The following is a 25000-nucleotide window of genomic DNA, read 5'->3' as shown; positions in this document are numbered from 1 at the left end:
AGGAGCAGGACACGCTGAAGGATCTGTTCAACCAAGACGACAACCATCAGGAGCTCGGCAACTTCTACGTGAGGAACAGTTACCAAGAAAAAGTAAGATGTCCTGGCAGATGCTCAAAAACATTTTGGTTGTGTTTGTTTTGGTTTCGGTTTGTTGTGTGTGTATAATTTTGTGATGTGTGTGTGTGTGTGTGTGTGTGTGTGTGTGGCAGAGGTTGGAGGCCCGAATAGGTCTTTTACAGAGTGCAGTGGATGAGTACAACAAAGCCAAGAACGAATTTGCTGCTAAGGTAACATGAACCCAAAGCGTACGGTTGTGTGCTCTTCACAAACACCACCCAGCACCCAACACACTCACTACAGGCTGTACAGCTGTCTTCACTTTACAGAAAAGACAGTAACAATTCACACTCTCCCTAACTGCCTCTCTCTGTCTCTCTGTCTCTCTTTCTCTCTCCCAGGCCACAGAAGAGGAGATGCGTCTGCTACGTTTCCAGAAGCGTCTGGAGGAGGAGAAGAGTGAGTGTCTGCTGGGTTTCTCCCTCCATGACACCATCAGCACCCTGCTGTCCCTGGGCCTACACAAGCATGCTGAGCAGCTGTACAAAGACTTCAGAGTGCCTGACAAGAGGTAACACACATCTCTCGCTCTTCCTCTCTCTCTCTCCCCTTCCCTCTTTCTCTTCTCTCTCCCCCTCGCTTTCCCTCTCTTCTCTCTCTCCCTCTCTCTCTCTCTCTCTCTCTCTCTCTCTCTCTCTCTCTCTCTCTGTACTGTAAAACACACACAGTTTTAAATATATCCACAAAACAAAGCAAGGAAGCTTCTTACGTTGTGGAAATATAATTTTCTTGTGTCTTGTGAGGTGCGAGTGTGCTCGGGTACGTGTGTCTGTGTTCGCGCTTACATGTATGTGGATGTTTTAGTCATGTTAACACTTGTTCCTCACAGGTACTGGTGGTTGAAGCTCACCACTCTAGCTGAGAAAGAGGACTGGGAGGAGATAGAGAAATTTGCCAAAAGCAAGAAATCACCCATTGGCTACCTGGTATATAAACACGCAACTATTTAACGCATCACTCGCACAAACGTCATGTCCCACGATGTAAATTCGTTCATTTTTTAATCTTCTTTTCTGCAGCCCTTTGTTGAAGTTTGTGTAAAACGACACAACAAATATGAGGCCAAGAAATATGTATCTAAAGTTACCCCAGATCAGAAGGTGAAAGCTCACCTGTCAGTAGGGTGAGTGTGTTTTCCTGTTTATCCCGTATGTGTGGTGCCCTCCGTCAGCGTAATTTTTAATGACAGTGTCTGTCGGTTGGTCTGTCTGTCTGATCTGCCTACCTGTTCCCTCTCAGTGATTTGGAAGGTGCGGCGGACACGGCTATAGAGAGGCGGAATGAAGGAGAGATCATTACGGTCCTTTCCCGCTGTTCTCCTGCCACAGACCGATCGCTGATTGAACGTCTTCACCGGGCCAAGGCCACCGCTACCAAAAAGTGACCCGGCATCAGCCTCGGCCCAAACGTGATCAACGCACGCCACGTGTCCCGCTGCCTGTGCTGTAAACGCTGGCTAACGGCGCTCGCTAGGAATGAACATCGCTCGTAATGAAAGATCGTGAGGGAGCACGAGAGATTTCCCGATGCCAGGAGCTGTTACGGAAGGTGGGGGGGAATGTTTGGGGGGGGGGGGGGGGGGGGGACAAGAAGTGAAATCGTGTTTTAAAGCTACATCCTGCACCTCTAACCATCTTCAGAAGCACTGCTGTTATTTCTTACTTTTGTAATTATGACTCCACGTTGATCTGTGTGTGTTTACTGACCCTGAGCCTTCTTACTGTATGCCTGCTTATGTAAATTAATTTTCTGCAATATTCAGCCTTTGAACATTGAAACATGATGTATAATTGCGTGTATGATTAAACAGCAGTTGGGATAAATTAGATGGCTTCTGGTTTTTTCCTGTGACAATTATGTTACTGATTGTTCAGGTTACACTGTTTAATTTTTGAACTTTTACAAGTTACTTTTACAGGTTCTCGTCAGTATGGTTCTGCAAGTGTCATTTCAAAGAATGGTCGGAAGAGGCCGCTTGTTTCTTTAGCTGCAACAGTCAAAGTGCCTCACAGTCTTTCCCCAGAATCATTAAAAATGACGCCATGAGGCAAACTGAAACACATCACCTAGTGCTCTACTCCTGATCATGATTTGAGATTTCAGTCAGTGGCTGTGTTACCCCATCTATGCCCCTCCCTCGTCTCCTGCTTCTTAAGTCTGATCTCACTTATGTGTTATCAGACTGACTGCCCATTGTTGGACTAGTACCCTTTTGACTACAGATAAAAGATGTTCCAACGTGTATTTACACACGCAAATAAACTCTGAGAGAACTCTGAGGATCCCTGTAGACTCCTGTTTCTTCATTGGTGATTTTTTACAGGCTACAACTGTGCTACATAACAATAATCCCCTGAACACTAACACAACACCCCTGAACACTGACACAACACCCCACAACTGAATGTTTTTATTTAAAAAATACAGTATGGTGATAAATCTGTTGCAAAACTTGAGAGCGTGAAGGACCTGATTTGAGAACTTGTAAAAAAAAATCTGTACGTGTATTTTTTATTTGAGAACTTGTAAACTAAAATTTGAACTTGTATTTTTTATTTAAGAACCTGTAAACTAAAAGTTGCACTTGTATTTTTGATGTGAGAACTTGTAGAATAAAAATCTGAGCATGAATGTAAAATAAAAACACTGGCAGGAAATGTATGCAAATTCAGCACAACTTCATATCTGCCTGCCTCGACTTTTGCGACACATATCTCAGCGTACCTGTTGCAAAACAGATTTGTGCACTTGTACGGGGCAGTGGGCGGGGCAGTGAAGGGATGGGACAAGAATAGTGACTCAGCTTATTTTTTGCGGCAAATAAAAGAATTGGAGGCAGATTTATCTCCATAATACAGCATCTTAGTTTGGACTTCGCGGGAACGCGGTGAGGGGGCAGTGTGTGGTAGGGGGCGTGCCATAGAGAGGGTGGGGGTGTCATGGCGGAAAAGAAAGTACATTTGTGTAGTTTCTATTGAAGGAACTGTCACAACAGCGCTGTTGTTTCATTGGCTGCTCCGAGTCCGAACTTCGACGAACTTTGTACCAAATCATTAAAAACAAATCCTGTAGAAAATCTGTAGAACAGGTTGACGTTTCACTCACGAAGGTAATGCAACGTGAATATGCTTCATAAACAAATATCGATGCTGTTTTAAGTACATTTTTAACTTTGCATAGCCTACAAATAGTCACATGATCGCCATTCGGTTAAAGTTGACGAGTAATTTTCAACCGATTCATTACTTAATATATCGAATTTGTTACCAAGATCATCGTTTGATAGAATTTCCCCGAATTCATATGCACCATATTATGCACTATTAATACTTCAACTTGTATGCACTTTTACCGATGTGCACTTAATAACTTTTCAGAGGCGATGTCATCTGTAAAAGTGGAATGTGTGGTGAAAACGCGCAGTGACATCGGAGAGAGTCCAGTTTGGGAGGAGAGAGATGATACTCTGCTGTACGTGGACATCTATGGTCCGAGCATCAGCAGGTGGAACTCTCTGACCAAAGAGACGGAGACTATGTCTACAGGTACACCTGTGCGCGTGCACGCCTCTTTATTATCCCTGCAGACTGTCTTTGTTTTAGTCAAGTCCAACGCAACCATTATCAAATCCAAAAGTATATTTCATGCATCGCGTTCGTTCAGAGACGTACGTGGGCTGCGTGGTGCCCCGGCGGTCAGGGGGATACATGATCGGAGAGGGGACGCGCTTCGCCGCAGTGGACTGGGACAAACGGTCCATCACGACCGTCACTCACGTGGACACGGACAAGGGCAACAACCGCTTCAACGACGGGAAGGTGGACCCTGCTGGAAGGTTTTTCGCAGGTGTGTGTGTGAGAGAGATAGAGAGAGAGCCATAGGTCAGTTCAGATACATCGTCTTTCTGAGTAAAGTACATGCAATGCTGTACTTCAACTTTTTCCACACACATAAATTAGTGCTTACACCACAGTGTTACTCCCTACTTCACCCACTGCAACCAGTACATGCAAAACCACAGTTCACTCCATCGTGCTACTCAGGTACCCAACCGAGTGCCTGCTTCATTATGCAACACCGTGCGCTATCAGCGCCGCGTGCTAATCCCTAGGAAGTGCACTTAACAGGAAGTGCACTCGGAGTGCTGCTGTCTGTAATTCACACTCGTATAAGAGCGTGTTCCCCCTGCGCGTTTCACGGTTGTTTTTGTCAGGCACCATGAGCATGGAGGTGTGGCCGGCTGAACTGGAGAGGGGGCAGGGCTCTCTGTACGCACTCCAGCCCGACCACTCCGTCATCAAGCACTTCGGCCAGGTGGACCTCTCCAACGGGCTCGACTGGTCTCCCGATCATCTCGTCTTCTACTACATAGACAGTCTGAAGTACATGGTGGAGGCCTTTGACTATGACGTACAGACTGGAGGAACATGTGGGTTATGTCCATACACAGGAGAGTTTCTTCATTACCTGTGCATAAATAATTGGGTTCTGTGTGATTTTACATGCTACACCGGTTCTTTATATATTTTTTAATAGAATCTGTGCACATAAGAATCTTCATTCATATGTTCTTATGCCATCTTCATTCTTATATCAATAATGAGTCAGGAAATCATTTATAGGACCACGTTAGATCAATAACAGACACACTGACCTGTGTGTGATCGCCTCCCCAGCTAATCGCAGGCTGGTGTATAAGCTCGGAGATGATGAGGGCATTCCTGATGGTATGTGCGTCGATATAGACGGAAAACTCTGGGTGGCCTGCTACAGCGCTGGACGGGTGATCCGCATCGACCCACAAACAGGTTTAAATTACAACGCAAAAATTCAACTCAAAGAGATGTCAGAAGTACACACAGGTTTATTAGTGAAATGAAAGAACAAATACTGTTTTAAAATGCTCTGCTAAAGATTGAAGTATAGTAAATAAATAATACTAAAAATAATAATAATAAATAATAATTATTATTAAATAATAAATGCTGATAAATATAATTTAGGAATTGTCTTGTTAAAAAAATTATTTACTTATAAGTTGTATTGTATAATTGTATAAGTAACAAAACACCCTCGAAAGTATGAAACAAATCTGTCAGAGGAAATCACTCTGCTTCCTGTAATGGTATTCTTTGTTTCCACCTGTTTCTGTACAACAGGACACTGCTGAGTGTTCTCTGTGACAGAATCACTAAGGGTCATCACTATTAACAAGTCATCTCCAACGTTTTCCTCTCGTTTGCTTTTCTCAGGAACAAGGCTCCAGACAGTAAGGCTGCCTGTGTTAAATACCACGTCCTGCTGTTTCGGGGGTAAAGACTACAGTGATCTGTACGTCACCTCTGCAACTAGAGGCATGAATGAGGAGGCCCTAGCCAATCAGCCAGAAGCAGGCGGCATTTTTAAGGTCCCTCACTCACCTGTTATATTACAATTATCTGTTCATTTGCTGCGCTCCTGTGATAGACTGACTTGTCCACTGTCAGCATATAGTCTAGTTTAAACTAATATGCAGTGGTTTATTTCTATTTATTTGTTTCTCTGACTTCATGTAATGTAATGTCATGTATTAGTTATGTAAATATTACTAAATATCAAGGGATGAACAGCTTGGCACACAAAAATGGGGAAAACGATTAGATTCATAGATCTGTACTTAATCTGTACATCTTAATACACTGTGTGTAACCAGGAAGGTGTAAATGGGTATCAACAAATTGATTTACCTGCGGTGAATTATTCAGTGATGACAGCCTTATTTTCCATAACCCACTACTCAGGAACACCAGTGTAGTAATATATCAGGAGAATACCTCATATTACAGGTGTGCTAGGTTCTGAGGTCATTGTTTTTGTCTGTAATCTGTGTGCTTTCTGTCCCCAGATAACTGGTTTAGGAGTGAAGGGATCTCCACCACATTCATTTGCTGGATGAAACCCTGGAACACATTTCAGAAGTGGATTACATGAATTACATACTAATGATTTAAATGCCCTGTGGGATTGCATGCCAACAAAACCCATTGGAACCACAGCATTAACCACAGCATACAGCAGTCTAAATCTCTGAATTTGAGTGTGCAGATATTCACTGAACAATATCTACAACATAACAACTAATTACAACTTCAAGAAGGAATCTTGGTGGCATTGTTAATCATTAAGGAAAAAATGTACTGTCCTACTGATTGATGGTGTTTATAATGAATTAACAGGCAAGAATCGTTTGAGGGGGATTTGTGAACAGTACCCTAAACACTGGAGCACAGAGCAAAGTACTAATAAGAAACGGAGAGGAAGTTCATTTTATGTTTACAGTTTAATCAATAACAAAAATCTAGAAAACAACAGATTCTGAGATTATTTCTTATTGTGCCTGTTATATCACTACGTGACATGAGAAATGGCCTAAACATGTGACTGACATCCAGCAGATTACATTTTGTAACATTTGTACTCACGCTTAAATTAAATTTAGAAGTGTCTCATTAATATATGTATCGTTTCGTTGCATCGAGTCAAATGTATGGCACATCCACCCAAACAGTGCTGGTAGATGACAAGATTTCGCCAATAAATTGAATCATAAACGACTAATACGTTATATTGCACAGATTCCCCAAACGACAGGAACCCCCAAAACGAACACATTTAGACGGTCCCTTACATACATATTTGTTCGAGGAAGTTGGCACAAAATTGCGCGACAGAGATGTTTGTAGACTCGCTTAACTTCATTCACGTATATGTTTATGTAGAATGCTAAAAATGGAGCTTGGAATTGTGATGTCTGCTTCCTTCTGTGTATGTTCCTCCGTTTCGTGGTTAGCTGTACGACAGGAATAACCCAACAGCGCTGTGTTGGTTAGCTGGTCCCACTGTAGCATTATTGCTGTGCGTTATCGCCTGTGTTGGTACCGGACTGTGTGTTGGTACCGGACTGGTCCAGCTGGTGAACAGAACTAAGTATGGTCGATGTCCGAAAGACGCTGAATTCCTCCAGCTGTTCAGACTGGATGTCGCAGCTACCTGCGGGACTCGTGGATGTCCCCCTGTGGGACCTCGCTATCCCTGGTAAGAAGCAATAAAACCGAGCGTTGGTATTTGGACATGGGCTTACATATAGTGTCAATTAAAATGTTTTTTTGTGTGTTTGACTATCTTTTAGGCAGCCACGATAGCATGACGTACTGCCTGGACAAACATTCTCACATCCTCCATTCACAGCCCAAGATACTGAGAATATTGGACCGCATCGTGCCCTGCTTCATCCGACCTTGTGTGAGTAAGTGGGGCACCACGCAGGTAGGGAGCTGGTGGGGTTCACACCTCTGCACTAACCACACTGGAAGCTCGTCCTCGTCTTGTCGTTGCCTTTCATGCACTTACGTGCGTTTCTTTCTGTTCAGGACCTGGTCGTTTTTAGGCAGCTGGAATCAGGGATCCGTTTCCTCGACCTAAGAATTGCGCACAAGCCGAAAGATTCTGATGAATCTTTTTTCTTTGCTCATGGGATATACACTTTGGTCACTGTTAAGGTGAGCGTTTTCATTACAGCAGTAACACACAAAACAAAACACACTTTAACTGTTTCTTCACGCTTGTTGTTTTTTGTGCCTTGTGATGGCCCACATTGTAGTTTTCTTTCTGAAGGAGGCACTCAGCGAAGTTGCTTGCTGGTTAGAGCATCACGTGAAGGAAGTGGTCATAATCTCTCTCTCTGCCTTTGATGACATGACGCCTGTCCAGCACAGTACCCTCATCGACTTTCTCAAACGGATCTTTGACAAGAAACTCTGTCCCAAATCAGTAAGTGGACGGTCTAAATGACTTGGGTAACTGAAGCTAGATTTTCTCACCAAGTTCTGTGTCCCCTCTTAGGAGATTCCTACCCTGAAAAAGTGCTGGACGCACGGTTATCAGTTGGTTGTGTCGTACGCCGACCAGGCGGGGTCTGGTCATGCAGAGCTGTGGCCAGAGTTTCAGTACTGGTGGGCCAACGAATCGGATCCGAATCTCGTCATCTCCTACCTGCAGCGTCGGAAGGAGACCGAGGGGAGACCGGGTATGTTTTCAGAAAAGCTATGAAGGCTGACCTGTTTGCCTTGTTGTACAATCAAATAACTCTAATCTCAGTCTTTTGAGTTGTCTTGTTAAGACATTCATGCTGTTCTAGGATCAGTTTTGATGCACATACATGCAGCAGTACTGAAGGGAAATCAGTGTAAAGTACTCAAAGATGTTTAAGAGACATGAACCCAGAGTTGGATCTGTATACATAAACTATTTATAATTTCTTGCCTGAACTGTACACCGTTACCCGTTTGAACACATACAGATTGCTTCTTCATTGCCGGGCTGAACCTCACAGAAGATGTACGCTACATACTTCAGCATCCCGGGCAGTCCATGAGGAGCATGACCCTCCGTGCCTTCTCTCTCCTGCTGGGCTGGGTCAAACAGCAGCGGCCCGGTTCTGAGAAAACCTGCCTTAACATCATCTGTGCTGACTTTGTTGGGATTTCAAGAGACGAGTTCATTCGGATCGTTATTGGGCTGAACATACAGCAAGAAGAGGGTTCACCAGCAGCAAACTGCCTTTTGCACTATAAGCAGAGTGAGATTAAGCACTGTGTGAAATGACACAAAAGAGCCATTTAACGAATCTGTTGTTTTCGCTGAGGTGTTCCTGTACTACTATGTTTACATATTTATGCTTTGTTGTCTCTTTTGTAACACTCCCTGACCTTCCCTGTTAACCAACAGGATTCATTACGATTGCGGTGCAGTTTAATGGCGCCATCTAGAGGGCTGAGTCTGTACAGCAGAACTCGTGCAAAGAAAAAAACAACTTGGTTTACTGTCAATATAGAGTCGTATTTTTATGCTTTAAAGGGATACTTTTGGGGTTTCCTTTAAAACCCAAATCAAAATGCCGCTTAGGTGTTTGCTGGAAGTACATTTGCACATATGTCCGCTGTTTACAAACATTGATTTAATCTTTGCTGACCAGTTTAAAGACAACAAAATTCCTGACAGAGGAGGAGTGTGTTTCTGTTTAGTACCATTATCGTTTTGGGGATGTTTGTAAGCGGTTACCTGGGTGCCATTTATATTCATGTAAAATAAAAGAATTACTCCCTATTTATCTAATATAACTCGGTGAGTTAGTGAAGTTAATGTCTTAATATTTTTAAAGCAAATGTTCTTATCCTGATCTTTGGAGATATTCTGGCTCATTGATGATGCCTCCAGTGCTACAGTTTTGTTAAGTAAATGTCATATTTTGATAAGTAAATGCAATGGGGCTTATATCTTGCTTGATCCCAGCAGATCACCCAGGAGGACAACGCTGCAACAATCCCATCTATGAAGGTGAGAATGACAGTCTTGGAGTGTGAGAGGACTGTAAATCTACATATGTTCTTAAAATGAATGGAATAATATTATTAATAATTACTGATCTTCCAAGTAGTTAAATGCAGTGCCGTTTGTCTTCATATCCATGGATGTATTGTGCTTTGATCTGAGGCTACAGAGACTTCAAAGAGCAAATTAGGAGTATCATTGCATGAGCATGGTTTAGATGAGATGACCATTTCATGTAATGTTCCTCTTATATTGCACGTTGAAATGATATGTCAACCTCACTCGGACATTCTAACTTTGTGGGCTCTCATACAAGGTACACGGGTCTTCCAGAGAACGGAAAAAACAAGGTTTTGTACAGGCTCAGGAGAGTGCCTTGTGCGTGTGTGTTTGAATCATCAAGCACATGTACACAGCCAACACAGCTCTGAGGCTGGACCTCCACCACTGACATGGTTGGGTGGGGTGATGAAGAGGAAGGTGAGGAGGAAGGACCCCAAGATGAGAGACTGCTGCGGCAAGGGCAGGAAGGTTCAGGACAGACATTTGCATGTGCACACGTGGCGAAGGAGGCATCGCTCAGAAACTCCATTGTTCATAGTTTCCACACGGAGGTGAGACTGTCTCTCAATGAACGTTTCACTTAGACACCTGACTGCACACTGCCTTTGCAGAACCAGAATGTATTCAAATGGATTTTATTTATTTATTTATTTGTTTACATTTCGGGTCTATAATCGAAGCAGGAGAACATATTTACATTAACACAGTTGCTGATGGGGTGGGTCAAAGGTAAACAAAACAAACAAACATGCAGATATAAACATTTCTTGAACTGAGAAATGAAATTAAATAAAATGAAAATGAAAATTCACTTAGGAAAATAGGGCCTACTGACTAGACTCGGCTATGAGTCCATTCATCCCTCAGAGAATAACAGCTAAAGTGCTAAACTTAAAACACTGGCAAATTAGAGTTTTTTTTATTCATCTTTATAAGCTCAGTGGAGGTTCTAGAGTCTAGACCATCTGAACTGGGGGGGGCTGGTTTGGGGTTCTGTTGGTTGGGACGTGACTGAAAGTCGCTAATTGACGTAACCCCATAAAAAGAGTAGCAAGAGAGGTCTGAATACTCGCTAAATATCGCTTAGTTGCCAATACTGCCGCTTTATCGCCTGTCAGAAAAATTATGTCTCACACCACGCCTCGTTTAGGGGGGGTTCGGGGGGGGGGCAGGGATGTTGTGACGGGTCGTATGTCTGCAGAACCGTCTCCGCGGGCCCCGTAAATGAAGGCACCCTCGCGTCTAGTGCCTCACAAGTAGATGAAGCGAAACTAGAAGCAGGACATAACTGCTGCTCATTCTTAAGCCAAAAAAGTAAAAGAACCCTAGTGGAGAATTAGGCACAACTGTCAAAAAACCGTCACGGTAATCAAAACTGTGCTTAGGGTCCCAGAAATGTCGGAACCAGTTCTGGCTGTACGCGTATATTCAGTGTATAGCCCATGGCGAAAATAATTCGTAACAACAAAATTACATGACTTTTAGTTCTATTTTTTAAACTAAAAGCAGGGATGTGCAGAGTTGAGCGGTCGGACAGTAGTTACACGCCTACTTTCTCCTCGTCTGCTTCTCGTTTCAAAGTTATTCGCAGAAGATACTTGTCCACGTTGCAATCGCTTATCCATAGCTAAATGTTTTCGATATTATGACACGACCCACGTGTTTTCAAGAAACTAACTACATTATGAAGACGTGCGGCACGCCCACTCTCTCGCGGGCGACGCGATGACGTCTTCTGGGTAGTTGCCGTGGCTACAGGCGGAAGTTATCGCGTTCACCTGTTACACTCAAACAGGAAAAACATTAAATCAATAATCGTGTGTCCGACTAAGCCCTTACGGCCATAGAGTATAGCGCGTCTATTTAACTTTTAAACTCAGAACCATCCGGCTGTTATGGACAAATTAAAGAAAGTTCTTAGTGGACAAGATGACAACGACGACCTCAACGTATTGCAGGTGCCCAAGCAATAAAAATGTTACATTCGCCTATTGAGGATAATGTATGTATATTTTTTCCAGGTAACGGGTAGGTAGCCAACTAGCTAACCAGATAGACTTGAAGCTTTTGCATGGATCCGTAACTTGACATCGGTTGTATTATTCACTATAGTTACATGCCGCTATTGGTTGGAGCGTGACTAGTGAGGAAAGTTTTATACTCAGACTAAAAGCGAACGACCGAGGCGAGGACTCGTTCTGCACGCAGCTGATCTGCTTTTTACTGTAACGGAGCGAACGTGCCCCATTGTTACATAACGCGCCCCATTGTTACATCACGCGCCCCATTGTTACATCACGCTCCCCATGACGTGTTGCAGGCGGCCGGGGACGCGACCACGCTGGGCTGGGGCGCGCGAGTCAAGGGCTTCATCGGCTGCTTTGTTGCTGGAGTGCTCTGCTCGCTGCTGGTAAGGGGGACCGGACATTTAGGGTCACTTCTCGATGTCACATTATGTAGACAGTACCCAAGATGTGTTTATTGGATTCTTCATGAACTTTTTACTCTCTTAAATCACTCAAGGGAACTTGTTTGCTATGGGTGCCTAATGTTGGGCTGATATTGTTCGTGGTTTTCTACACCTTTGGCAACGTGGCCTCGCTTCTTAGGTGAGTCTTAAAACCTAGCGGTTGGGATCAATGGGCTGGTGTTAAATATCGAGGCCTTCGCCCAGGAATAGGGTGTGACTTCATTCTTCAGTACAACAAAGGGCCTTCAATTCTGTATCTACTATAGCGTGCTACAGCGTTTAACATGATCAAATGATGGAAATCCCGACCTCACGTTCAGATATGTGTTGTATATGTTCTAGTACGATGTTTCTGATGGGCCCCTTGAAACAAGTGAAGAGAATGTGTGACAAGACCAGAGCAATAGCAACAGCTGTCATGATAGTGAGAACACACACACACACACACACACACAGACACACAGACACACACAAAACATACAAATTTACTGGTATGAAAGCAAATAATATGAACTGTTTGATTGCCGTTCATTATTTCCCCCTTCCATCATTTCAAACACGATTTTCATCTAATCCATTTGCAGACGTGCCTCGTTCTGACACTCTGCGCTGCATTTTGGGTAAGCTTTTCCTTCTGTTGTCAATCGTATGTTTATTGTCCAGCGTGTTATTTGTTAAATTACACATTGGCCTTCTGAAATATGTTAAAATTGGGCCACATTTTGCTCCTCCATCAGTGGAAAAACAAAGGCCTTGCCCTACTCTTCTGTGTCCTGCAGTTCCTGGCTTTTACTTGGTAAGTGAGCGACCGACCTGCGCGTCAATAAAAAAACGTTACGCAGAAAATGTGTCCTGTTTTCCTGACTGTTGACCTGGACATGGTGCAGCATCCACATGTGCATCCTCTCAGCTGCCAGCTGTTAGGGAGATGAAATGCTGATTTAAAAAAAAGCCAATTATACCTGCCGCCGGGGTCAAAGGTCAGAGCTGCAGTGGTGACTCGTACTCTGACTAATGCTGTATAGTCTTTGTTCTGGCACCAGCTCTGTGTCCTGAAGCAGTTATGTGATACATTTTGCTCTTAGCTTGTGGAAAAGCTGTTTTAGCCTTATTCTCTAATCAAATTTCCAGACGAATTATGTTATACTTAAGTTATTAAGCACCAGCAATAAAGTATTCTCTTGTATTTGAGCCATATGCATTCCTAATTTTTGCATCTCAAATGACCTAACAGTAAACTTTATTTACAATATATGCCATATATTTGATATTACCGGCAATAGAAGTTTCCTGTGTGTGACTGAAAGTAATGTATTTGTCATTTCTTAGGTATGGCTTGTCATATATTCCATTTGCAAGGTGAGTAAAAAAAAAAAGATCAGTTTACTGAGCATACATAAAAAAAATAATAATTATAATAATTTAAATAATTAATCAAAATAACTGCTACCTTCTTAAAATAAATACGTGCTAGTATTAGGTATTCTCATAAAAATGTTTTAGATTATGTAAATTAAAGTATTTTTGAACACATTTAAGAATGCGGGTAATACTGAATTCACTTGCACTACTTTTACATCCAAACCATCAACCTGCGTAGTTAAGTTAGCACAGTACGGTGGGATTTTTGAACTAGCAGTGCTAACTCGAACTACGTGTTCAGAACAGCCGTTGTGTGGCTCCAGATTGAGCTGGGACCCGTGTCAAAGGGTCCATTCACACACAGCACTGTTCAAGTGGCCCAAACACACATTGCACACTTCTGTTTTTGGCCCCTGCAGCTTGTTTACTGATTTGTGCTTGTTTTAACCCAGGGATGCGGTGATTAAGGTGTTCTCCATGTGTTTGAAGTGAGGTGCAGCGTGCCGCCGTGCTTGGACACCCCCCCCACACACACACACACAATACCCCCCCGCTCTGGCTCTACCCTCTGAGTGCCCACTGGTTGTGCCCACTTCAGCACCCACTCCATATCCTGGCACACACAAACCACAGGTGAACACACACACACACACACACACACCACAGGTGTGCTTCTCCTCTCCCCGATGGCTGGACACCCTCCAGGAATGTGCACAGATGTACATGTTTGCACATGCACACACACACGCACGCACACACACACACACACACACACTCAGCATACTTGAAGGTGTCAGTGAAGGAATGATGCATAGCAGAGTGATGGTTGTTGTGGTAGCTGAGCAGATGGTGAACACGTCTCCAGAAGTCATGGACTCTCAGTCACAGGTGATGACTGCCACCACTGTGCCTCTGAACAACGTTATTACCCCACGTTATTCCTGCACATTATTACCACACGTTATTACTGGACATTATTACCATGTTGTTCCTAAATCCTGCTCTCTCTGGCCGTTTCTGTTTGAAGACTTCATCAGACTGGAGCCGACATTAGCAGCATTGATGGTTGGTTTTCCAGTTTAGGATTTATCCTGCACCTATCAGCTCTGTAAATATCGTTTCTCATTCAAGTGCCTTCAGTGTAATATTTAATACCGTATGTGTCTGGCTTTTGTTAAGATTTTCTTTTCTGTGTTGGTTTTCTTCTGGCCTTATTATTTCATTCATTGTGTAAGTAAGCTTAGAGTTTCAATCTATGCCTGATATGCATATTCAAAAGATCTTTTTTTTACTTAGGGAGAATGACCCATAGGGTGCCAATATCATGAGGGTTCTTTCAGTTAGTCTTGAAGTCTAGCTGTTTGTACCATTATACCATTTCAGGGAAAGTGGTTTTATTAGGCTAATATGTGGTCAAGCTGATAATTCCCTGATAAACACTGATAGCAGTAATTGCTAGTTATTTGTTGATCTCCCAGAAAACTCACCAAATGCACTTGGTTACATTTAGTTATGTAACAGCATTTCCTTGTTGGAGTTTGCGAATTGAACAATTATGAACAATAATACAAACAAAACATTCAAAATAATCTAAAGGCTGTCATAAAGGCATGTGATAAATGAGCACTCATTTTGCTCAGTTCTTAATTATTTATACAGGAAGAAACATATCTTATGGCAACCATTTACTTGCATCCGTTTGCAGTATGAAGTAATAATAAATGTGTTCATTTATTGTAATTTATCATAGTACAATAATGCCTCTATTATACATAACTGTGTATACTGCAAAGCGTCACGGGCTGCAGACGGTTTGAACGTAATGCATAATTAAATTTATTCAAATCAGTTGAATTCACCAGCTCGTCTGCTTGATCTGCATTGCTCTCTGGCTGTTTGAAGGAACACCTACCAGTTATTTACTTCAAAGATATTCGGTTTAGTACAAATAAATTCTCACTTTGAGGCCCAAGTTAGTTCGTCGTTATTTCCGATATTTCGTTTATAATTCCTTGTGCTTTATTTTAACGAAGCCACATACACGTCGACTTTGGCTTAGTTGTATCGAGAATCGACATTTTTAAGGGGGTGGGACATCGGTACACTAATTGCATATTCGCTGATTTCTTTACGTATGACTTTTGAAATATGGAAAAAGGGGTCCGTTAAGGCTCTGAGACCTTTCGTGCTTAAAAGTCTTTAAATCCTTTAATCTCCGTAAACGAGTCACCGCGATTAGAGCGCCTACCACGGCAGCTGCACGCGCCGCGGACCGCCGCGTGTCTTACCTGCAGGGATCGTGTTTCCTCCTTTTCCCTCTCGGAGCAGAGAACATCCCGTGCGCTCGTGTGCCTCGCGCTCCGAACATCCCTGCAAGTGTTCAATTACGCTGTCACCTGATTCCACCTTGAGTCAGACCGGTATTTTTACACATTGACCGTTATGCACCGAATCTCCGATGTAGCCTGCACCCCAATATTCCTGCAGAAAGAGTTAATCCGTATTAAATCAAATGTCATCTCAATATATCACTTAAACTGTCTAGTCATAGGTTTTTGTTGACTTTTAAACTTCCAGTTTGTTCTTCGTTTTGTAATTTGTTGATCATGTTATGTCGGAAAATAATAAACCTAGTAATAAAGTTTGTAATATTTGTATGACTTTGTATAACATGCTGTAAAACATTTTGTTCCACAAGTAAATTAACTGAGCACTATTTTCCTTGTTATAATAAGCCGTGTTTGTTGGCAAATATTGTCCCTTTGATGTTTGTTTTTTGCATCTGAAGGACTCTCAAAGCCTGCGCGCTGTCTGAGCTCCTGCACGTTTCGCCCACCGTACGTCCCTGACTAATCGAACATTTGAGAACCGTGCGTTTTTCCGCGAGCTGTCCAAGGTTCTGAAGAGAATTAGACTTGCCGTCTTGATGCACATAAAATGTTATTTTAAAATGTACAAAGGTTTCCTTGTCTGTTTTAAAAAGCATATTGCCCAATACCTTTAATTATGATTCACCAGATAAAATCTGGAAATAAATGTTAACCCCGTAATGTATGTGCGTGATTTATTAAGACCGTTTAAACACTATAAGTATCCCAGCGGTCTAGTTAAAACATTTGGAAATTAACATAAACCCATGAAAAGTCTATTCGTAATTATGGCATATTGATGTTACAAATTTAACATTTTCTAATGTTTTACGCTAACTTTAAATGTCTTAATTTGTCTTAGGGATCTGACGAACACAAATGCCACACGATTAAGAGATGCTTCTGTCTATGGGCAATCCACACCGAAGGCGTATAGCATTTTACATAGATAAATGCAACAGTTTACATCACAGTTCACACTGCATAGTCCTGCTGTGTTAATAGAGCAGCGTGTAGCTATGCTGCCTGTTCTCCTGTTTATCAGGACTACATTTTAATCAGAGAATCGAAATTAATGGTCGTCATAAAGCAGTTGCTTAATTAATCGAGGTCCACGTGATTGCGGGTCTTGTCTCTCCCGCTACCATGAGAATATAGGTGGGCGCAGAGAGAAACCCGAGCATAGTTCCACGACCCCTTTCCCCCAACCCCTAGCGAATTCTGAATCTTTTCATCCAATTCTCTTTATAGCGTTTTTGTTTTTGTACCATATGTCTTTTCAGACTAAATCCGTTCGTAACGTCTAATCGGAAGCTTCTAGTTTTTTCTTTTGTTTTATTGGGGGGTGGGGAAGAGTTTGTGTCCTTTTGGGGGTATAATCCGAAACGGTGGAAGTTTATTGAACTCATGAAGGTAGAAGGTGACATGGGAAACCGTGGAGGCACGTCGCCGGGCGCACGGGCGGGCAGCGAGTGCTGCATCACCCGGTTACTCAGTGTGGTGGAGAGCGAGTTGCGGGCCGGCCGTGAGAAGGGAGATCCCACGGAGAAGCAGCTCAAGGTTAGCCTGGAAGATGCAGACCTCTGGAGAAAGTTTAAAGAAGTCACCAACGAGATGATTGTTACCAAGAACGGCAGGTACATATTTGATGCTCTGTAAATGATAAACTAAAAAGTTAAATCTGTCTTTAACAAATAGGTTTATTGCCACATGTTAAAGCCAAACACAGAATGAATTTCCTTTTTGTTATAGCCTATATACCTTATTTTAAAATTCAGAATGAATTAATAATGCAGATCTTTCTCAACATAATGCGCTTTAAATAAACGTTTTTTCTTATTTTTCTTCATGGAAGCATATTTGTGCAAATTTTATTGATACGTTATTACATGTTCAATGCAATTGTGGCACTGGGCTACACAATAATTGTAAAGTTGGCATATTTTTAAACACTGCTGCCAATATTTAAAATAAATGTTTTATTCTAATATCTTCAGAGCTTTACAAAGAATGGCATTTAAAATATTTGCATGATATTGTAAAACTTGTCCGAATACTGTAGCTTGACGTTGCTGTTTCAGCATACTTTCCAGCAACACAATGACTTCTCTAAAACGAACGAAAATTAAGTTGGCCTATTTAAAACGGAATCATCCCGGTTCCAGAATTGCTACGCAATTTATCACATGCCAAATTACTTTCTCTCAAATATGCGCGTGCCTTCCCCTCTCGCGCTCTGTCCGTCTTTAATCGGTCCGATATTTGTTATGGCTGTTATTGGCCCCGTTTACTGAAACGGGCAGTTTGATTTATATGAATGTGTTTGTTGTTATACTGAAGGGTGTCACTCTGTAGTTAGGGGTGAGTGTCTCGCCATTTACCCCACTCAAACTCACTTTTGTCTAAAAACACTGTCAAGTAAAACCAGGCAAAATGACCAGTCCAGTCTTGTATGGAGTTACAGTTATTGCTTTTCTCTGGAGGAAGCACAGAGCAGATGATAAGATATGCTAAGACGTGTGGAAAAGCATGTGTCTTCTTTTATGTCAGAGACACAGCTCTCCAAGGAAAGTTAAATGCATTTTGTGTGTGTGTGTGTGTGAGTCTGTGTGTGTAACAGAAATACTCGGAAAGAGTGACACTGAGTGAGAGAGATGTCTGTGTGTGTGTGTGTGTGAGAGAGAGAGAGAGAGAGAAAGTGAAAGATTGAGAGAATTAGACTGACCATGTATATGTGTGAGTGTGTGTGATGTGATGTGATGTGTGAGAGGCTGTTAAAATGAGTGTGTTTGGATGAGAGAGAAAGAGAGACAGAGTGTGTGAGCATGTCTGCGTTTGTGTGTGTGAGAGAGAGACAGCAAGTGAGAGAGACTGAGAGTAAGCATGTCTTATGTATGTGTGTGTTTGTGTGTGTGAGAGAGAGACAGAGTGAGAGTTAGCATGTGTGTGGGTGTGTGTGTGTGTGTGTGTGTGTGTGTGTGTGTGCATAGACATCTGTTTTATGAAACCAAGAAGGATTCTTTTGGTGCTGATCTATGCCAACCCACAAGTAAAAGAAATAATCTCCATTACCCAGTATCCTCTCTCCCCAGACGCATGTTCCCCGTGCTAAAGGTCAGCGTGTCCGGCCTGGACCCCAACGCCATGTACTCCTTCCTCTTGGACTTCAGCCCGGCCGACGGGCACCGCTGGAAGTACGTGAACGGGGAGTGGGTACCGGCGGGCAAACCCGAGCCTCACAGCCACAGCTGCGTTTACATCCACCCGGACTCGCCCAACTTCGGCGCCCACTGGATGAAGGCTCCCGTGTCCTTCAGCAAAGTCAAACTGACCAACAAGCTCAACGGAGGAGGACAGGTGCTTCAGTCACACGTCTCACAGCGTCTCCCTCCACCACAGTGCCATCAGATCTCCTCAGAACATCTCCTCAGAACATCTCCTCAGAACTTCTCCTCAGAACATCTCCTCAGAACTCCCTGAGGCATAGCGGCCCGTCTCCTCTATATCAAACTATTGTAATGGCGGTTTAATATGGAAAGTTGATGCCCTTTCTGCTGTTTTATATTTTAAAGGACTGTGTGCTAAAGAAACGCCCCCTCTCAGTGTTCTTGCCATAAGTCTCAAGTTTAGCTTCCTCCTCTGAAGTTTCTCTGCCTGGTTCACAACTTCGTAGCTAGGTTCTTCATCCTCGCTAGGTTCTTCACCCTCGCTAGGTCCTTCACCTTCACTCCAGACAGAGAGCCCCCCTGTGCCCCTGTGCCGTCGTGCTGTACCTGTTGCTGTACAGGTGTATTCCTTTGTCTGTTTCGTTCGCTAATCTTGGCTCTCAGACATCAGGCCACTCTTGTGTCCACGCGCGACTCTGGAGCTTTTAGGAACCTTGGGCTGCCTCTAATCACCCCGTCTACTGCCTCGGGGAAATATCAAGTGTGCATTTATACAATTAGTGCTCTCTTCAGCTTCCACTTCACCTATGGGGCCCCTTTGTTCGGTGGGGACCGCATGTAAACAGGAATAAACAGCTCTTAATTGCCATGTTCCTTGTTTAATGCACTTCCTGCCATTCAGAGGGAGCATGCTCTACTTCAGCCCGTCATCCGGGCTTTCATACGGGGCCGCCGAGAGGTGCTCCAGTCCGCTCCATTCGAGTATGATTCCGCTGCAATATTATCGCTGGTATTTACATGACCCCCCCCCACCTCGGCTCCAGTAGCCACGACCACCCCATCCTCCCCCCCACTCCCCTTTCTCCAGCATTTTTAAATGCAGTGTTGGCAGCGGGGAGGACGGCGAGAGAGAACCGGCTCCAAATGAAATAATTGCCGTGGTTAGTTGCGCATTATGGTAATTACCTGTGTTTTTTTCTATGCAAAATTAATTTAGCCATCAGTCCTTAGATGTTTCAGAGGCAAAAAAAAGCAAAATAAAAAAAAAGAAAAAACTGCATCAGCTCTGGGGGGAGAGAGAGAAGGAGGCCTTTGGCGCCCGGCGGCCGTTCTGATGAGTCTCTGCCCCCCTGTCAGCCAGTGGCATGTGGAAAGTGAAGTAAAGCTGTCGATTAGGATTAGAAAGGTTTATGTCCCTCTCTGGATGTATATGAAATATAAACACACAGTGTTTTGAGAGCCACGCTATAGTGTCCACTTTCATGTCTAGGTACGACAGAATCAGCATTTTACACACTGAATATACATATAGTAATTAAATCTCGCAAGGCATGAATATTCACTATACTACATGTCTGAATACAGACACTGAATTGTCCAATTATCCAATTATTATCTCTCTGTCACCCCCTCCTCATTGTCTCTCTCTCTCTCTCTCTCTCTCTCTCTCTCTGTCTTGAGTAGATCATGCTGAATTCTCTCCATAAATACAAGCCACAAATCCACATTGTGCGTGTGGGGGGCAGCCACAGAATGGTGACCAACATCTCCTTCACCGATACCCAGTTCATCGCCGTCACAGCCTACCAGAATGAGGAGGTTGCATATATATTTATAATAGGTTGTGGTTCTTTGGTTATGAACATTTGCTTTTTATGATATGTTGGGGTTTTTTTTTCACTTCAAATAATAAGTTTCAAATAAGTAAGTCATTATAAGACATAACCTGCACAATTCTTACGAAGTTGTCTCTTATCCACAGATAACTGCTCTTAAGATCAAATATAATCCCTTTGCAAAGGCCTTCCTGGACGCTAAGGAAAGGTAAATTTAATCTGCACTTTGAAATATATTGAAATACATTGTATCTCATGAGTATAAAGCTTGCTCTTATTTGAATTCCTGTCAGTGCACACACGGCTTGCTCGGGCTACAATATCATAGCGGGCATTAGCACTAGTCAAGCTAGCATGACAGTGCGAAATCGGCTGTGATTAGTGAGCAATTATTAAACGCTTATGCTGGGAACTGAGTGAGTGTATGAGCAAGGAGCTTGTTGGAGAGGCGGTGTGAAGTGAGGGTGGGACATTTGGGGCCTGTATGATGAAGAATGTGTGAGATGTAACAGTCGGTCGAACATCATCAGAAGGCCGCGCGCTGATGAGCCACGCGCCAACTCGGCGACCCTCGTTCATTACGCGCGCGCCTCTCAGCCCACTCAGCGGAACCTGATCTAACTGCATTATGTTGAAGACCTCCCATAGAGACTGGAAATCTACACTTAGCCGTGACAGCGGAGGTCTATATTTGTTCATTCGTGTTCTCAGCTTGTTCAGACCTGAAAGTGTGAACTCTGAATGTGTGGACATGCGTTGAGGGTTAGTCCCCCTTACCAAGTCCAGCGCATTTGATTCCTAATGTATCAATCCCACTGAAAGTGTTGGCTAATCCCAGTTTAGTGGTAGGTCCATTTATCCTGCAATTAAACATTCACATTGTGAACACCTTTATAGAAGGAATTTATAATTCAGTCAGGTGGTGAGAGGGACACTTAGTTAAAATATCATTTTGTCCTTTTGGCAATTTGAAGTTTATTGACAAAAGTCTTCAAATTTGTAGGAGTCATCCCAAGAGTCTTCTAGAACCTCCTCAAGACAATCAACATGTTGGCATACCACACTGTAAGTGTTTTTTTTTTCTTTTTTTGTGTCAAACCCTGATTGTCATTGCACAAATCACATGCAATTTTCACACATTCTGGTTTCTAGGCGGCTGGTTCATTTCAAACCCAGATTCTCTCTGTCCATCTGGTTCTGGTAACTTCCCATACCCTGGGGGTTTGCCCCTCACCCACCACCATGGGTACAAACACTACCCCAGCCTGCATGGACACAGAGCTACACCCTATCCTCCACCTTACCTCCACCGGCACCACCACCGCAGTCCCAACTCAGGTAGACCACTTCTGTCCTAAAGCAGTTTTACTGTTTTCCTACCTCCAATTTCCTACCGATAATTCTAATCAATAATTTCAGTGAAATCAGATTTTTGCTAACTAACTGTACTAATCCCTCCACCGTGTTGTTTGGTTTTTCCGGCTGTTTTCGTGTCTGTAGTCTCCCTCTCTGAGAGTTTGAGTCCAGGTACTCTGCAGATGTTTTCGGGTCACGAGACCTGGACAGGTGTATCCCCCCCTGGGCCTGCTGCTATGCTGTCAGTGCCATCTGGCCCAAACTCCCCAGGTGTCAGCAGGTCAGAGCCGAAGTAGGACTCACACAATGACCTGTGCTATCCACCACACTGTGAGATGGGGGGGGGGGGTTGGAGGAGGTCTGAGAGTTCTCACCTCCTGACCATGATACCTCACGGATATGGTGACAGAGACATTCAGAAAAATACTAAAGTATAATATTAAACAGAATTAAAACAATCATAAAAGAATCATAAACTAAAACATATTGATTCATTCAGTCTGTTGATGACTAAATACTTGACGCTCTGTGTTTTTTCCTCAGTCAGTATCCTTGCCTGTGGACAGTGAGTAGCTGCAGTGCATCTTCCAGTCCACCGGGGGGCGCCATGAGCTCCACCCAGTGTCAGGAGGAGCGTGCGAACGCAGGCTCCGCCTCTGTATCACCATGCGCCCTCCTGCAACGCCATGGGCCGACAGCTGCAGACGGTGTGGTGGAGCAGGCCAATAATAACAGGGTGGGTGGAGTTAGCTGGTCTGCTGTCTCCACCCATTCGTTTTGAACACGGCTAACAAATAAAAGAACTGAGGAAGCCCTGGTACGCATTTAAAGTAAAATGTGTGTTTTTCAACTTTTGTTTGTTGGATGTAGCCTTGTGTTGTTCACACTTTACTCTGACGCTCGGTAATCAAGAAACTCATGTGCTGTTCAGTTCAGATGTTCTACTTGGTTTGACCCTAGAATGGGTTCTGGGTATTTTACGTTTGTAAATATACTCCATTTGAGACGGTTTGCATGTTTCACTTGGCCACCTTCTCCGTTTTCTCCTGGACCTTCTAGGTCTCTGGACTTGTGTTCAATATCCTGTCACGTTTTAATGGATCATTTTGACTGAATGTACCTTTACATGTCAAATTACTTTGGAGAAGTTTGAAAAGTGAATGTTCTCCCTGTGCTGTGTTTATCCCTTAGTGCTGTAATGCTGTCGCATGGCCAGATCATTTAGTTGCTTGCGGTAAAAGTACAATGCTTCACAGGGCCAGGCTTCTGCGTACACGTACCTGCCCTGAATAGTTTTTGGCACTAGTGGATGCGTTTAACTGGTGAACAATAAAGCTCCCGACGTTTGCCGTTTTTGATGTTTTGCTAGTGTTTTTTACACCACAAGAACGACAGAGTTGTTCTTTCATTACCGCTTTGTGCCTCCACTTTGTGTGCAAGTTGGTCAGAAAGTCAAAAGATCACAGCTGTTCTTCAAAACCACGACGTCTGCTTGGTCATTATCATGGACCGGAGAAACTGACAATAAGAGAGGCTTCCATACAGGATAAATTCAAATGAAACTTAGTCAGCAATTAGGACCCAGTGTAATTGGTAGTTGGAGTAGTTATCCAATTAAGCCCCATTCTGACGTGTTCTAACACAGCAGATCCTTGGCAGGCATAGTGTTCACACATTTACCTAGTGCTTTAACCTCTGAAACACACACACACAGACACAATCACATTTTCACCGAAAAACAGGTCTTATTTATCCGCTGCTGTAAAACACTGCATAAAGAGATAATTATACCTCCATCATATTTTTCCTCTCTTGAAAATGTTATTTTAATCGTGCGAGTGGAGTGGACCACTCTGTTGTTTTCACATGTGTGTAATGGAATAATGACAGGCACCCTGTGAATAGAACCTTGGCACAAGTCAGTCTCTCTCTCTCACACAAACACACACACACACACATCCCAACGCTGTAGAGAGCTTTGGATGCAAGGTCCAGGATTCAATTATACACCAGTGGGTGTTTCAGACTAAACTCACATCACTATCATTTTCTTTGTACATCTTTCTCGTGATGTTTATCTGAAAAATCTTCCTCTCATGTTGCTCATTTACTGTATGGAATTCACCCCCCCTCCCCACCGTCAATAACTATGACAAAACTCACAATAGGTTGTAAAATTTTATTTAAAAATCTAAATCAACAGTGACTGACAAGACTTTATTTTTTAAAATATGGTCCACAAAAAGGATTCCAGACTTATAAATTATTTTGTGACTGATCTAACAGACACAATTTACCAGTACATAAAAACAGGGTTAATCTCCTCTGTGTAAATCAGTACAAAACAGCAACTCTGCATCCAGGCAACAAAAAAAAAACCCCAGCTCTGTAAATGTAGTCCTCAACTGTCCTCAATACAGTCCTCAACTGTCCTCAATACAGTCCTCAACTGTCCTCAATACAGTCCTCAACTGTCCTCAATACAGTCCTCAATACAGTCCTCAACTGTCCTCAATACAGTCCTCAATACAGTCCTCAATACAGTCCTCAACTGTATTCAATACAGTCCTCAACTGTCCTCAATACAGTCCTCAACTGTATTCAATACAGTCCTCAACTGTCCTCAATACAGTCCTCAACTGTATTCAATACAGTCCTCAACTGTCACCCAGGTATAAAGAGTCAAAATCTCCATTATAGTCCTTCTGAGAAAACGAGTCTGGACCGGAAAATTCACCTCCCAGAGTTTTCCACCAGGGCAGGCGCATACTCTGGAGTAATGCATTGTGGGACTGTCTTGCCCGCATGGCCACAGGGACTGACCGGCTTAGGAAGAGACCGGAGTCTTCGCTGCCGACGCCTTTCAGAGAGGGAGCGTCTGAGAGAGAGA

At 43.2% G+C, this 25000-nt stretch overlaps 6 protein-coding genes across 11 annotated transcripts in view; 5 read left to right on the top strand and 1 right to left on the bottom strand.

Annotated features, from left to right (window-relative positions):
- Positions 1 to 1688, top strand: part of vps16 (VPS16 core subunit of CORVET and HOPS complexes) — a 7501-nt gene extending 5813 nt beyond the window's left edge. For all 3 annotated transcript variants that reach the window (XM_077015678.1, XM_077015677.1, XM_077015679.1), the window contains 6 exons: positions 1 to 92; positions 212 to 289; positions 461 to 630; positions 949 to 1045; positions 1139 to 1242; positions 1359 to 1688. The exon at positions 1 to 92 is cut by the window's left edge and continues 13 nt beyond it. In XM_077015678.1, coding sequence (XP_076871793.1) covers positions 1 to 92; positions 212 to 289; positions 461 to 630; positions 949 to 1045; positions 1139 to 1242; positions 1359 to 1503 — 686 coding nt within the window. In that variant the 3' untranslated portion in view covers positions 1504 to 1688. The remainder of the gene's footprint in view (positions 93 to 211; positions 290 to 460; positions 631 to 948; positions 1046 to 1138; positions 1243 to 1358) is intronic.
- Positions 1689 to 3039: 1351 nt separating this feature from the next.
- rgn (regucalcin) lies at positions 3040 to 6611 on the top strand. The gene is made up of 7 exons (XM_077015684.1): positions 3040 to 3228; positions 3497 to 3664; positions 3783 to 3965; positions 4333 to 4548; positions 4796 to 4927; positions 5372 to 5526; positions 6004 to 6611. The coding sequence occupies exons 2-7, from the start codon at positions 3502 to 3504 to the stop codon at positions 6052 to 6054; spliced, it is 900 nt and encodes a 299-aa protein (XP_076871799.1). The 5' UTR covers positions 3040 to 3228; positions 3497 to 3501; the 3' UTR covers positions 6055 to 6611.
- A 122-nt stretch (positions 6612 to 6733) lies between these two features.
- On the top strand, positions 6734 to 9293 carry LOC143522037 (PI-PLC X domain-containing protein 1). Of its 3 annotated transcripts, none has more exons than XM_077015683.1 (6): positions 6734 to 7193; positions 7347 to 7424; positions 7529 to 7657; positions 7773 to 7928; positions 8001 to 8184; positions 8458 to 9293. In XM_077015683.1, the coding sequence occupies exons 1-6, from the start codon at positions 7164 to 7166 to the stop codon at positions 8760 to 8762; spliced, it is 882 nt and encodes a 293-aa protein (XP_076871798.1). In that variant the 5' UTR covers positions 6734 to 7163; the 3' UTR covers positions 8763 to 9293. The 3 variants fall into 3 exon arrangements, with proteins under 3 accessions (XP_076871798.1, XP_076871797.1, XP_076871795.1); XM_077015682.1 differs by having other exon boundaries at positions 7288 to 7400; positions 8458 to 9292; XM_077015680.1 differs by having other exon boundaries at positions 7288 to 7424; positions 8458 to 9290.
- A 1997-nt stretch (positions 9294 to 11290) lies between these two features.
- Positions 11291 to 16027, top strand: sft2d2b (SFT2 domain containing 2b). The gene is made up of 8 exons (XM_077015685.1): positions 11291 to 11509; positions 11872 to 11961; positions 12075 to 12160; positions 12364 to 12445; positions 12606 to 12641; positions 12759 to 12817; positions 13351 to 13380; positions 13836 to 16027. Exons 1-8 carry the CDS (start codon positions 11447 to 11449, stop codon positions 13873 to 13875), a joined length of 486 nt encoding a protein of 161 aa, XP_076871800.1. The 5' UTR covers positions 11291 to 11446; the 3' UTR covers positions 13876 to 16027.
- Positions 16028 to 17156: 1129 nt separating this feature from the next.
- tbx19 (T-box transcription factor 19) lies at positions 17157 to 23455 on the top strand. The gene is made up of 8 exons (XM_077013662.1): positions 17157 to 17389; positions 18845 to 19109; positions 20603 to 20737; positions 20901 to 20962; positions 21758 to 21819; positions 21907 to 22092; positions 22255 to 22390; positions 22654 to 23455. The coding sequence occupies exons 1-8, from the start codon at positions 17160 to 17162 to the stop codon at positions 22889 to 22891; spliced, it is 1314 nt and encodes a 437-aa protein (XP_076869777.1). The 5' UTR covers positions 17157 to 17159; the 3' UTR covers positions 22892 to 23455.
- An 826-nt stretch (positions 23456 to 24281) lies between these two features.
- iqcb1 (IQ motif containing B1) overlaps positions 24282 to 25000 on the bottom strand; it is a 6933-nt gene continuing 6214 nt past the window's right edge. Inside the window, exon 13 of one of the 2 annotated variants that reach the window (XM_077015674.1) lies at positions 24282 to 24988. In XM_077015674.1, the coding sequence (XP_076871789.1) occupies positions 24768 to 24988 (221 nt within the window). In that variant the 3' untranslated portion in view covers positions 24282 to 24767. The remainder of the gene's footprint in view (positions 24989 to 25000) is intronic. The other variant, XM_077015675.1, reaches the window with a different exon arrangement.

Source organism: Brachyhypopomus gauderio, chromosome 8 (assembly GCF_052324685.1).
Source record: "Brachyhypopomus gauderio isolate BG-103 chromosome 8, BGAUD_0.2, whole genome shotgun sequence".
In the NCBI taxonomy this organism is placed as follows: Eukaryota; Metazoa; Chordata; class Actinopteri; order Gymnotiformes; family Hypopomidae; genus Brachyhypopomus; species Brachyhypopomus gauderio.
The sequence above is the reverse complement of the archived record's forward strand: the minus strand, read 5'-3'. Positions and strand labels throughout refer to the sequence as shown.